The sequence below is a fragment of the Trachypithecus francoisi genome, unplaced genomic scaffold (assembly GCF_009764315.1).
Source record: "Trachypithecus francoisi isolate TF-2019V2 unplaced genomic scaffold, Tfra_2.0 Lachesis_group3, whole genome shotgun sequence".
NCBI classification, from domain to species: domain Eukaryota; kingdom Metazoa; phylum Chordata; class Mammalia; order Primates; family Cercopithecidae; genus Trachypithecus; species Trachypithecus francoisi.
In genome coordinates, this window is record NW_022681468.1 from 33,743,531 (window position 1) to 33,756,903 (window position 13,373).

The following is a 13,373-nucleotide window of genomic DNA, read 5'->3' on the forward strand; positions in this document are numbered from 1 at the left end:
GGAAGAATGTTTGAGCTCAGTAATTCAAGACTAGCCTGGGCAACATTGGGAGACCCCATCTGTAAAAAAAATTAAAAACTAGTCAGGCATAGTAGTGTATACCTGTGGTCTCAGCTGCAAGGGAGGCTGAGGTGGGAGGATTGCTTAAACCTACAAGGTTGAGGCTGCAGTGAGCCGTGACTGTGCCGCACTCCAGCCTGGGCAACAGAGTGAGACCCTGCCTCCAAAAAAAAAGGAAAGAAAATAAAGGGTTTTTTTCCTTTAAATACAACTAAGGTTTAAGAAAACCAAGTTTATTGTGGAACTATTTATATCAAGTGTTATAAAGATTTTCTTTTCTTTGTTTTTTTTTTTTTTGAGACTGTCTTGCTGTCGCCCGGGCTGGAGCGCAGTAGCACGATCTTCACTCACTGCAATCTCTGACTCCCGGGTTCAAGCATTTCTCCCACCTCAGCCTCCCAAGTAGCTGGGACTATAGGCATGCGCCACGATGTCTGGCTATTTGTTTGTAGAGACAGGGTTTTGCCATGTTGCCCAGGCTTGTCTTGAACTCCTGAGCTCAAGCAATCCACCTGTCTTGGCTTCCCAAAGTGCTGGCATTACAAGTGTGAGCCACCATGCCAAGCCTAAATTGTTATTTTATTTCACATTTATCATTGTAAAAATCACTTATGTAATTCATCTAACTAATGTTTTATCAGCTTTTGAAACAGTTAAATCCTAAAGGTCCATATGTATAAACAGGAACGTAAAATTTATTTGCACTAGGAGAATCCTTATTAATCCAAGGAGAAGATATCAAAGAAAAAAGTATTTGTTTTTAAAATTTTTAGTAGTTTTATATCTAACTAGTAATCAGTTTATAGGCAAGATGTTAACTTCCATTCTTAAAGGAGAAACTCAAATCTGATATACTTTTTATATTATGTGCTTTTCTCCCACAGTAGGTAATAATTTAATTAATTAACTAATTAATTAATTGTGGAGGCAGAGTCTTCCTCTGTTGCCCGGGCTGGAGGGTAGTAGTGCAATCTCTTCTTACTATAACCTCCACCTCCTGGGTTCAATCAATTCTCCTGCCTCAGCCTCCCGAATACCTAGGACTACAGGTGCACACCACTACGCCCGGCTCATTTTTTGTATTTTAGTAGAGATGGGGTTTCACCACATTGGCCAGGTTGGTCTCAAACTCCTGACCTCAAGTGATCCACCCACCTCGGCCTGCCAAAGTGTTAAGATTACAGGTGTGAGCCACCATGCCTGGCTCATTTATACTCATTCAGTACATAACTATTGAACTCCATTCATGTACCAGACACTGTTAATTGACGTTACTCACTTTTCCTTTCAGAACTAAAGCCTTATCAGTTGTGTGTTCTGATAGGAAGAAGAGACTTTTTCCACTTCTTCTGTTTTCTACAGTTACTCCCTTCCCAAACTGATAAAGTGTACAGTTTATAAAAATCTTAAAAACTCATTCTTACTGGTAAATTCATTTTAATGAGGGGGAGAAACTTTAAGCAGTTATTAAAAAGGAACAATGAATACACATACACATACTAAATGTGGCAGATGTTTCCAGGAGAGATTAGCAACAGAAAGGCCACATGATCAATAAAATTACAGTTTTGCTGGGATTGTCCCCTCTTGGCCACCCAAGTGTTTGTGGAAGAAAGTCTGGAGTTGTTTCCAAGCATCCACCTGAGCCATGGCATGAGCCCTGGGCTCCCCTCCGAAGATAACAGGACTGCCCACCAAGACATGCAGGGAAGCCTGGCACAGCGGGAAGTAAGGAGGCTCAATATAGTGTCCCGCCCCTGCGTAACAGATGATCTGGGGCTTTCTCCTCCCATGGGCCTGCAAGCGTTTACAGGCCTCATTAGCATAGAACTCACTCTTCCAGTTGTGGTCATCCTGACCTACCAGGAACAGGAAGGTGCTCTCTGCCCTTTCCACAGGAATGAAACTCTTCTGGTCAGGTCCTTCCAAAGGGCTGTTCAGGATATCCACAATGTCTGCATAGCCATCTTTGGTCACCTTGATGCGATTTCTGTTGACGCCCACAGGGGGCAGGCTCTCACCCTTGTAGTGTAAGGTTCCCCCAACATTGGCCACAGAGCCGTTGATGATGACAGCGGCTGTGATGCCCTTCAGGAAAGAGGCCATGGAAAGGCAGAGCTCACCCCCTTTGGAAATTCCAAGCAGCCCAACTCCTGGACTTTTACCTGAGAAAGGCACAAGGAAAAAGAAGAAGAATGACTTCACAAACAGTGGAATACGGTGAGTTGTGCCCACCCTGGAAGTTACTTGAACCTGAGTCTGAATCTGGGTTCTGCCATTTACCCAGATTTGCAGCTTTGGGAATTTACCTCCCCTCTATCTCTTCCTTTCCACAATTTCTCCATCACCACTCTTGGTGATAACCATGTGGAAGATCTATCAACCACTCTGGTTTCTCAGTTCCTTAATCTCCTATCTCCCATGATCTTTTTCTCTCTCCCACCTGAGCCACCCATTCCCACTGTCATAACTAAACTGAGTCATCATCAACAAGTACATCATTTCATGGCTGGGCGTGGTGGCTCACGCCTGTAATCCCAACACTTTGGAGGCTGAGGCGGGTGGATCACTTGAGGTCAGGAGTTTGAGACCAGCCTGGCCAATATGGTGAAACCCCATCTCTACTACAAATACAAAAATTAGCCAGGCAGTAGTGGCATGCACCTGTAGTCCCAGCTACTCGGGAGGCTGAGGCAGGAGAATCGATTGAACCCAGGAGGTGCAGGTTGCAGTAAAGCCTAGATCATGCCATTGCACTCCAGCCTAGTTGACAACAGCAAGACTCCATCTCAAAAAAAAAAGAAAAAAAAAGAAAGAAAGAAAAAACATACTGGAATTTAAAATTGTATAATACCAACTATGAGTATATTTACTAGCAGAAAATACAGTAATACAGAATTGCATAGAAACTGTCTTTAAGAGGCCAAGTGTGGTGGCTCACGCCTGTAATTCCAGCACTCTGGGAGGCCGAGGTGGGCAGATCACTTGAGGTCAGGAGTTTGAGACCAGCCTGGCCAACATGGCAAAACCCCATCTCTACTAAAAAAAAAAAATACAAAAATTAGGCCAGGCACAGTGGCTCATGCCTGTAAACCAGCACTTTGGGAGGCCAAGGCAGGTGGATCATTTGAAGTCAGGAGTTCAAGACCAGCCTGACCAATATTGTGAAACCCCACTTCTACTAAAAACACAAAATTAGCCGAGCATGGTGGCAGGTGCCTGCAATCCCAGCTACTCGGGAAGCTGAGGCACAAGAATCACTTGAACTTGGGATGTGGAGGTTGCAGTAAGCTAAGATCACAACACTGGACTCCAGCCTGGCAACAGAGTGAGACTCCATCTCAAAAAAAAAAAAAAAGACACTGTAAGAAGTGACTAAAAAAGGTAGTGTGTGTTGGGGTAGGGAATGGCTGTCATGAATGAGCCAACTTCTGTGAACACGCAGACCATTCAAGAAGAGACCTGATACATCATAGCCCATAAATCTGAGAGAAGAACTAACCTCAGGATGACTGAGCAAGTAGTTCACGGCTTCTTCAAAGTACTCCAGATGGAGGATGTCCATGGTCTTGGGGAGGTCTTCATAGTTATAATAAGCCAGAGCCATCACAGCAAAACCCTTCCCAGCCAGCAGACTAGCCCGATACTCCAGCAGGCCACCTCCAGTTCCGAGTATGTCCACAATCCCAGGAAAGGGCCCAGGTTCTTGGGAAGAAACAAAGCAAAACGCAAAGCTAAGCTATTCCTGAAACAGCTGGATGGTTTCTTATCAAGTTAAACACACACTCACCATACACGTGACCCAGCAATCCCACTCCTAGGTATCTTCCCACGAGAAATGAAAATCTGTGTTCATCCAGAAACTTCTGGCAAGTGTTGACAATGACTTTACTCATTATAACCAGACTGGAAACAACCCATATGTCCTTTGACTGGTGAATGAATCCATCTAATGGTGCACCACCAAGAAACAGCAAGAAAGACTGCTACGTACAAGAGCACAAATGCCTCTCCAGTGCACTCAACAGAATGCACTTATTCAACAGAGACAGACTTAAAAGGGTACTCATTCCGAATGACTTCACCTATTGAATATTTTTACCATTTACATTAAAGGTTTGTATTTCACACAAGAAAAATAAATAACGCAGGCTAGGTGCAGTGGCTCACTCGTGTAATCCCAGCCCTTTGGGAGGCTGAGACAGGTGGATCACCTGAGATCAGGAATTCGACACCAGCCTGGCCATCATGGGGAAACCCCGTCTCTACTAGAAATACAAAAATTAACCTGGTGTGGTGGCGGGCACCTGTAATCCCAGCTACTCGGGAGGCTGAGGGAGGAGAATCGCTTGAACCTGGGAGGCAGAGGTTGCAGTGAGCTAAGATTGCGCCACTGCACTCCAGCCTGGGGGAAAGAGCGAGATGCTGTCTCAAGAGAAAAAAAAAAAAAGAATGTAAACACCTTATGGGCAACACTTCAAGAAATAGTTCAGTGCTGATACCCTCAAACCACCAAAGTCCCACAGACCCCTGTGCCCTTTCCTCACTTTCCAGTATCCTGGACTTTCTGTGTATCACTCCCTTTGATTTTATAGTATTACCACTTAGATATGTACCTTAAACAATATTTTATTGTGCCTATTTTTTGAATTGTATCTAAATGGAATGATACTGTCTGTGTTCTCCTAGGGTTTGACTGTTTCACTCAACAGTGGTTTGGAGATTCATCCATGTTCTTTTTTTCCTTCTTTTATTTTGAATATCTTGATAGATGTTGATTCTTATAGCTGTAGTTCAATCAGTTTTACCGCTGGAAATATATCTCACTTTATTAATCTGGTCTATTGTTGATGGACATTTGGGCTGTTTCCAGTTGGCTTTGCTCTTTGCTTTTTTAAATTAACCCAGACTGCTCATCTGCAATGGCTTTCCTCTTATAAGGAATATGCCTCCTGGTGCACATGTACTAGTAGAATAAGATATTTAACTGTATAAGTTCAGACAAATTGTTTCCCAGAGTAGATGAACATGTTGAATCCTTCTAGCAGTGAGTTTCATTTCCTCCACACACTGGTCAGCAATTGATAATGCTGGCTTCTAAAAGTCAGCCACCTCTGAGGGTGTGAAATGTCCTCTGTTGTTTTATTTTGCATTTATTAATAAGGATAAACATCATTTCATTTTTACATTGGCTGATTGCTCTTTATGTAATATAAAAGTATCCAGTAACCTCAAATTTCCACTGGACAGCAAGAGGCCTTCCTATTATAAATGCTAATTTACATAAACCTGAACATACCGTGGGAGTTGAAAGAAAAGTTGCAAAAATGAGAAACTTTTAAAAGAACATTTGTGGGCCCCATGCCGCTGGGATCCCGAGAAACCCCAGTGCCCCAGCAGCCATGAGCACAGCCCATGCGTGTGCTGATGGACAGGGACCGCGTGCTGGCAGCTTCCAGACGGCCTCCTGCTGGGCTTCAGCTGCCCCTCCTCAGGGAGCTGCCTGTGACACTGCAGCAGCGCCGCAGCTTCCTGGCCTGGAAGCAGTACCGCACCCTGCTGCCGGACCTGGTGGATAAAGTGGCCCATGGGTGTGAAGCCCTAGGCTTTTCCTTAGACGTGGAGCCCAATCCCAGAGGGCTTTGCGAGATGAAGCACATGCAAAACACAGAGGTCTACATACTGCACCAGCCCCTGCCGAAGTATGACCACTGTGTGCGTGAGAAGCACCTGGGTTAGAGTGGCACCTGGAGCCCCAGTTTGTGGAGCAAATTATCCTGACAATGGACAAGACCGTGGTCTTTGGGGACTTGCTCACTGATGACAAGGATACCATTCGAGGCCAAGAGGAGAGGCCACAATCAGTACCTCATCCTACCCTGCACAAGGAGGCGGCTGCCCTCCTGGAGTGACAACAGGAGGGAGATCATAGACAGCCAGCGGGGAGCTAGGCAGCAGCCCTGCAGGGGGCAGCATCTGCAGCTGGAGCAAGGGTGGGCAAGCAGGCACCGTAACCTCCGTGTCCTCACAGGCCCAGCCACCTGGCACCTCCTGGCTGCCATGGAAATACAGTGAGAAAACCAGTCGGAATTATTTTTATTAAAAAAAAAAAAGTGGCTTCCTGGTCAATACATAAGAACATTAAAAAATTCAAACTACCCTTTTTTTTGGTGGTGGTTGTGGTTGTTGTTGTTTTTTTTTTTACATGGAGTTTCACTCTTTCTTGTCCCGCAGGCTGGAGTGCAATGGTGTGATCTTGGCTCACTGTATCCTCTGCCTCCCAGGTTCCAGCGATTCTCCTGCCTCAGTCTCCTGGCTGGCTGGGACTATAGGCATTGCACTACCACGCCTGGCTAATTTTTGTATTTTTAGTAAAGACAGGGTTTTCACCACGTTGGCCAGGCTGGTCTTGAACTCCTGACCGCAGGTGATCCGCCTGCCTCAGCGTCCCAAAGTGCTAGGATTACAGGCGTTAGCCACCGGGAACGGCCTGTTTTTTTGTTGTTTTGTTTTCTTGTTTTTAATATTATAAGTGTCTTTTCCCTTTCCTTACAATTTTTTTTTTTTTTTTTTTTTTTTGAGACGGAGTCTCCCTCTGCCGCCCAGGCTGGAGTACAGTGGTGCGATCTCGGCTCACTGCAAACTCCGCCTCTCGGGTTCAAGTCACTCTCCTGCCTCAGCCTCCTGAGTAGCTGGGACTACAGGCTCCCGCTACCACGCCCGGCTAATTTTTTGTATTTTTAGTAGAGACGGGGTTTCACCATGGTAGCCAGGATGGCCTCGATCTCCTGATCTCGTGACCCGCCCACCTCGGCCTCCCAAAGTGCTGGGATTACAGGCCTGAGCCATCGCGCCCCGCCCTTACAATGTCTTTTAACTGAACACTAGGTTGAGGGACCTCTCAGTTTTGGAGCGGCAGAGGCATATCCCCAACCAGCTTTCCATTCCATTCCTGTCTCCTCACACTAACCTTCGGAATGTTGGAAGCTACATCCTTTCTCCGTGTGAAAAGGGCAGGCACGAAAAAATAAAAAACAAAAAAGTAAGTGTAACTCCCCTCAGAGGGCCGGGTGCGGTGGCTCACCCTGTAATCCCAGCTCTTAGGGAGGCAGAGGTGGCAGGATAGCTTGAGACCAGGAGTTCGAGACCTGCCTGGGCAATATAGCCCGGCCGGGGGGTGGGGTGGGGAGAGACACACACAAAGTGAAAAGAGCAGCGGGGAGGCGGGGGTGCGAAACACACACACACACACACACACAAAGTGAAAAGCGCAGGAACAGGGTTGGGCAGACGGGAACAAGTATCAGAGGTGACTCACCTGGAGGCAGGAAAAGAGTCCCGCGCACCCGGCCCGCGCCGCACCCCCGGAGGGAGGAAGTCACGCTCGTGCCGCGCCCGGCACAGCAGCCGCCCGGGCTCGGGGTCGTGGCCATCCAGCACCTCCAGCTCCACGGCCAAGGGCGTTCGCACGTCGCGCTTCACCAGCCGCAGCAAGGGTTTCTCGGGCTCCGAGGCCCAGAGCAGCCGCATGGGCTCAAGCCCCGCGAAGCTGCAGCCCAGCGCGGGCGCGCGCTCCAGGTCCAGCTCGCCGCGTGCGTCGGCGCGGTAGCGCGCGTGGGCCTGGAAAAGCGCGCCCTTCTCGTCTCGCAAGGACGCGCGCAGCGTGACCGGCTGCTCCGGAGCTAGGCCGCGCACGGCGGTTCGCACCGGCTAGTCCCAGCAGCAGCGGCCGGCGGGCTCCAGGATCAGCGTTGCTGCCATCCGAGCAGGAACCCTAATGATTCGGCCAACCTGCTTCATCTGTGGAGACCCCAGCAACTGCGCCCAACTCTTCAGGCTCCATGGGTACAGCCGGGACGCTCGAAGGACAGCAGGAGATGAGGCCATTTTGAATTCAGACCTGGGAACAACTGAACCGGGGTGGGGAGAAAGAAGCTTGTTAGAGATTCTCTAAGGCTACCGTCGCAGGCTAAGCGCCCACTAGGGCAGCGCAGTCTGTTAATCTGAGCTGGGAAGGCCAGAGTCCAGCCTATTAGCCCGACCAAATATAGACACACTTGAACTTGCTTAAAGTCTGCTGTGTTGAAACCTCCACTTTATGTTGGAAAGCAACTTCCTAGTTTTGCTTTTCAGAAGCTTGCTGGCCCGCAGAATGAGCAGTCTCGAGGCGCGAAACTCCTGATGGTGAAGAGGAATGCAGGACTGAAGTTGGTTTTGATCACTTTGTTGAATAATTTACACTCATTACTAATCATAGAGCTTTTCTGTCAAAATCTGCACCACGGTGTTTGGCTTGTGTGTTCTCTGTATATGCCTATCCTCCACATCAATCCCACATCGAAGGGTGCTGGCTTCTTCCTGTGTGACATCTGAGCTTCATTCCTTACAGGTGTAAAAATAGTCAAATGAGGTAACAGTTATTTCTCGAACTCCTGACTTTGTGATCCGCCCACCTCAGCCTCCCAAAGTGCTGGGATTTTCAGGCGTGAGCCACCGCGCCCGGCCTGTAAGTAGTTATTATCTTCTAACACTGGTTTCTCATTTTTGTTCCAGTCAGTCTTCACTTTTTTTAAACAGACAGGGTCAGCCGGGCGCGGTGGCTCAGGCCTGTAATCCCAGCACTTTGTCAGGCCAAGGCGGGCGGATCACGGGGTCAGGAGATCGAGACTATCCTTGCTAACACGGTGAAACCCCGTCTCTACTAAAAATACAAAAAAGTAGCTGGGCGTGGTGGCGGGCGCCTGTAGTCCTAGCTACTTGGGAGGCTGAGGCAGGAGAATGGCGTGAACCTGGGAGGCGGAGCTTGCAGTGAGTCGAGATCACGCCACTGCACTCCAACCTGGGTGACAGAGCGAGACTACGTCTCCAAAAAAAAAAAAAAAGAGTCTCACTACTTTGCCAGCCTGGAGTACAGCAGCGGTTTACCATCACTGCACACTTAGAAGCCTCAAACTCCTGGGCTCAAGCCATCTTCCTGCCTCAGCCTGTCAAACACCGCAAGGGCCTACCGGAGCTCCCCAGGCATCGGGCTTTTTTCTACTTTTTCATAAGCTATTGGCTTCAACCAGTTTTTTTTTTTTCCATCAAACTTAAGCTTTAGACCCCTCCTAAGCCCTTGTACCTTATTTTATAATTTCTTATCTTTGTAATTAGAGAAACCTATAAATGCATAAGCTTCAAACCCACAAAACCTGTGTTTGCCTCTGCTTCTAATACAGTTGTCTTCAAGGTAAGCCTTTTATATCTTGTTCCAAATGCTCATGTGCCATGTCATTAATCATACAATTCCCTGTTTGTTCCAATTACCTTTATATAGGTTCTGTGGCACACGTCAAGTATATTCTGTGCACAGAAGTCTCAGGAACTAAAGAAGGTAAATGATAGTGTGTCTGGAATTGGTTCCTTCTGGTGGGTTCTTGGTCTCGCTGACTTCAAGAATGAAGTTGCAAACCCTCGCAGTGAATGTTACAGTTCTTAAAGATGGTGTGTCCAGAGCTTGTTCCTTCTGATGTTCACATGTGTCCAGAGTTTCTTCCTTCTGGTGGGTTTGTGGTCTCGCTGACTTCAGGAGTAAAGCCACACACCTTCACAGTGAGCTCATAAAGGCGGGGCACTCCAGAGTTATTTATTCCTCCCTGTGGGTTCCTAGTCTCGCTGGCTTCAGGAGTGAAGCTGCAGACCTTTGCGGTGTTACAGCTCTTAAACACAGTGCCAACCCAAAGAGTGAGCAGGAGCAAGATTTACCGTGTAAAAGCGAAAGGACCCCCTCCCACAGCAAGGAAGAAAAACTCTTGCTGCTTGGCGCTGCTAGCTGGGCAAACCAATGGTGGAGACAGGCAAACTTTTATTCCCTTATTTGGCCCCGCCTACATCCTGCTGATTGGCCCATTTTCCAGAGTGCTGACTGGTCTGTTTTACAGAGTTCTTATTGGTCCATTTTACAGAGTGCTGATTGGTCCGTTTTTTACCAAGTGCTGATTGGTGTGTTTACAAACCTTTAGCTAGACACAGAGTGCTGATTGGTGCATTTACAATCCTTTAGCTAGACAGAGAAGTTCTCCAAGTCCTCACCTAACCCAGAAGCCCAACCGGCTTCACTGTCAATAGTAGCTAACTGTTAATACTTACAAGAACCCTATTAGTAAATTAAGGCCCAGAGAATTTAACTGATTTTCTGAAGATCACACAGCTAGAAAGTGGAAGTTGGGCTAGGTGGCTCACGCCTGTAATCCCAGTTTAGTTGGAGGCTGAGGTGGCAGGGTTGCTTAAGGCCAGGAGTTTGAGACCAACCTGGATAAGAGCCTGTCTCTAAAAAGAAAAAAGGGCCGGGCGCGGTCACTCACGCCTGTAATCCCAGCACTTTGGGAGGCCGAGGCCGGTGGATCACGAAGTCAGGAGATCAAAACCATCCTAGCTAACACGGTGAAACTCCGTCTCTACTAAAACAAAACAAAACAAACAACCAAGAAAAATACAAAAAATTAGCCAGGTGTGGTGGCAGGAGCCTGTAGTCCCAGCTACTTGGGAGGCTAAGGCAGGAGAATGGTGTAAACCCAGGAGGCGCAGCTTGCAGGAAGCTGAGATGGTGACACTGCACTCCAGCCTGGGCGACAGAGTAAGACTCCGTCTCAAAAAAAAAAAAAAGAAAAGAAAAAGGGAGAGAATTCATACCTTTGAAATCTGATTCTCAAGCCTGGACTCTGAACAACTATGCTTTAACTGTCTCTCACAGGTTGGAAAAGAAACTCATATATTGGGGATGTATAAACTGGTATGACCTTTTCATGGCAATCTATGCAAAAATATTTAAAAGATCCATTCTCTCTGACTCACAGTTCCACATCTAGGGATTTCTTTTTTTTTCCCAATAGAAACCGTGCTATTTTATTAAAATACTGAGTTTTAGTTCACATGTATATTTTTGTCTCCCCACCATTTTCATGTCTGACCACCGATACTACTATGTCCTATCATAACATTCCATACATACTTAAAACCTAGCAAAGGGTGGAGTTCCATCTTTAAAAACTAAGCAGGCATTTTGGACAACACATTCTTGGCAATGGAACCTGGACAACATTTATCAAATATGGTAGGGAAAGTTCTCAGTCTGCATTATAAAAAGGACAGCCAGATATCAACTGATAAGACGGAAAATTTTTAACAAATTGTTTAAACTATTTTCTTAAAGAGACTTCCTCCACTGCCAGAGATCTTGAATAGCCTCTTGGTCAGTCATCCAGAAGCAATTCTTCACCTAATTGATGAACTTGGCTTCCACTTTGGGAAGAGAACCACCTTTTTCTATATTGTTATGCCCAGACCGTTTATTCCCCGAAGAAGACCACCAGAGTCCAGAGTCAAAGCCAAGCGGCAAGGATCTTTAATGCAAGTTCGAACTTGGTCCCTCCGTTCTACAACATACAAGAGGGCCCTGAATGATGCATGTGCCCGCTTTTTATAGCCCGATGCATACAGGATATGTAAGGTTACAGAGGTACAAAGGAATTCTTTTGGCTGCAGCATCACAACTGGTAATTGGTTAATATTTTAAGTTATACAATTAACAGTTTTCTATTTGTTCCCGCGCATTTAATAAAACTACAAACGGTTGTGACCTTATCAGGGGCTCTCTAGGTGGTTTTTCTGAGGTGTGTGTGGGGGGTGTGTTTGTGTTGGGCTCAGGAAGTTGGGACAAAATAGAGGAATGTGTTTGTACTGGGCCCAGGACTAAGATATGTGGCAGACACCGGTAATTAGAACAGAACAGAGCAGGACAGAGACTTTCACAACGTTTGTCCTTACAATGTCTGGAGTCTATAGATAACCTAATCGGTTAGGTCCAGGGTCGATCTTTAACTAGGCTCAGGGCGCCGCCCGAGCCGTTTGCCTGTGGACTTCATTTCTGCCTTTTAGTTTTTTCATTTGATCTCTTTCAATACTTGCTTGCATTTTTGCTTTAATGTCTTCTACAGAACTAGGTCCTTTTGGTGTTTTAGGAGTTTTTTCCTGTTTTTTGAAGGATTCTTGTCGTTTTGATCTTGGTGCTGATGATGGTTTTGAGTCTTTTCCATTCTGATTTGACTTTTGTGCATTTTTGGCTGGAGTATCTCGTATAGATTTCTTCACTGGTGCTTTTTCTTCAGCTTCCTTATCATCAAAATCATCATCATCATCTTCATCATCATTATCTTCTTCATCATCATCATCTTCTTCATCAGCAGCAAGTTTTACTTTTTTCTGTGGAAACTTGCTACCACCTCCAGGGGCAAACTGCTTTCCAGATATACTCAAGAGTTTCACATCCTCCTTCTCTTCATCTTCTGACTCTGCATCTTCCTCCACAGCTACTAAGTGCTGTCCACTAATATGCACTGGCCCTGAACTACACTTCAACCTTAAGACCACTGGTGGTGTTATTTCAAAGCCCCCAAGAGAAACCGTTGGCTATACAGACATTTTCAAAGTTGCCAGTGTTACTTTAATTGGACTGCCTGCATAATTCATTGCCTCTGCTTCAACAATGTGCAATTCATCCTTTGCACCAGCCCCTAAACTGACCGTTCTTAAAGATAACTGGTGCTCATTTTCGTCATTATCCACCTTAAAGTGATCATCTTTGTCAGCCTTTAGTTCACAACTGACAAGATAGTTCTGGGTCCTCAGGGGGCTCATGTCCATGTCCATCGAATGTTCCATCAGGTGGCGGCATGCACTTAGGTGGGAGAGAAGGCGGACGGAGATAAACGAACACTGCTCCAGAGAACAGCTGCGCAGGATGGAATCATACCCTAGGAATTTCTTTTAAGTAAACCTTCATGAACGTGTGTAAATATTTGGCTTCAAGGATGGTTATCATATCATTTTAATAGAGAAAAAATTAGAAACAAGTTAGCAATATGAATTTGGTTTAACCAGTTTAATTGTGATATCATAAATGAAAGCAGTGTAGCCATTTAAAGTTATATAGCAGAAGAATATATGATGAGCATTTTTCCATGAAACTGATGAAAAAAGCAGGTTAGAGAACAGTATATACTTTTTACCAAGATATTAACATATTTTTTAAAAAGACTAGTCAAACACTACCCCAGTAGCTGGGTGCAGTGGTGCATGCCTGTAGTTCCAGCTGTTAGGAGGGAGGCCTAGGCAGGAGATTGCTTGAGCCCAGGAGGAGTTCAATACCAGCTTGGGCAACAGAGCAACACCTCATCTCTTAAAAAAAAAAAAAAAAAAAAAGGCAGAAAAGAAAGATAAGACATGAAAATTAAAAAACACACACATCTAACTACTTCAAACTGTTGTTTCTTGAG

The 13,373-nt window shown here is 46.0% G+C and overlaps 1 protein-coding gene, 1 long non-coding RNA gene and 1 pseudogene across 2 annotated transcripts; all 3 read right to left on the reverse strand.

Moving 5' to 3' along the window:
• Positions 1-1,480: 1,480 nt before the first annotated feature.
• Positions 1,481-8,009, reverse strand: LOC117069375 (acyl-coenzyme A thioesterase 2, mitochondrial-like). Its single transcript, XM_033187567.1, is given in 4 exon segments — positions 1,481-2,225; positions 3,559-3,765; positions 7,379-7,413; positions 7,415-8,009. Coding segments are annotated over 4 exon segments (1,380 nt in total). The 5' UTR covers positions 7,948-8,009; the 3' UTR covers positions 1,481-1,620.
• A 1,110-nt stretch (positions 8,010-9,119) lies between these two features.
• On the reverse strand, positions 9,120-9,957 carry LOC117069379. Its single transcript, XR_004431524.1, has 2 exons — positions 9,824-9,957; positions 9,120-9,740 (listed from the first exon to the last, which is right to left on the reverse strand). It is a non-coding gene; the product is annotated as an uncharacterized LOC117069379 (long non-coding RNA).
• Positions 9,958-11,988: 2,031 nt separating this feature from the next.
• On the reverse strand, positions 11,989-12,996 carry LOC117071009 (annotated as a pseudogene).
• Between the last annotated feature and the right edge of the window lie 377 nt (positions 12,997-13,373).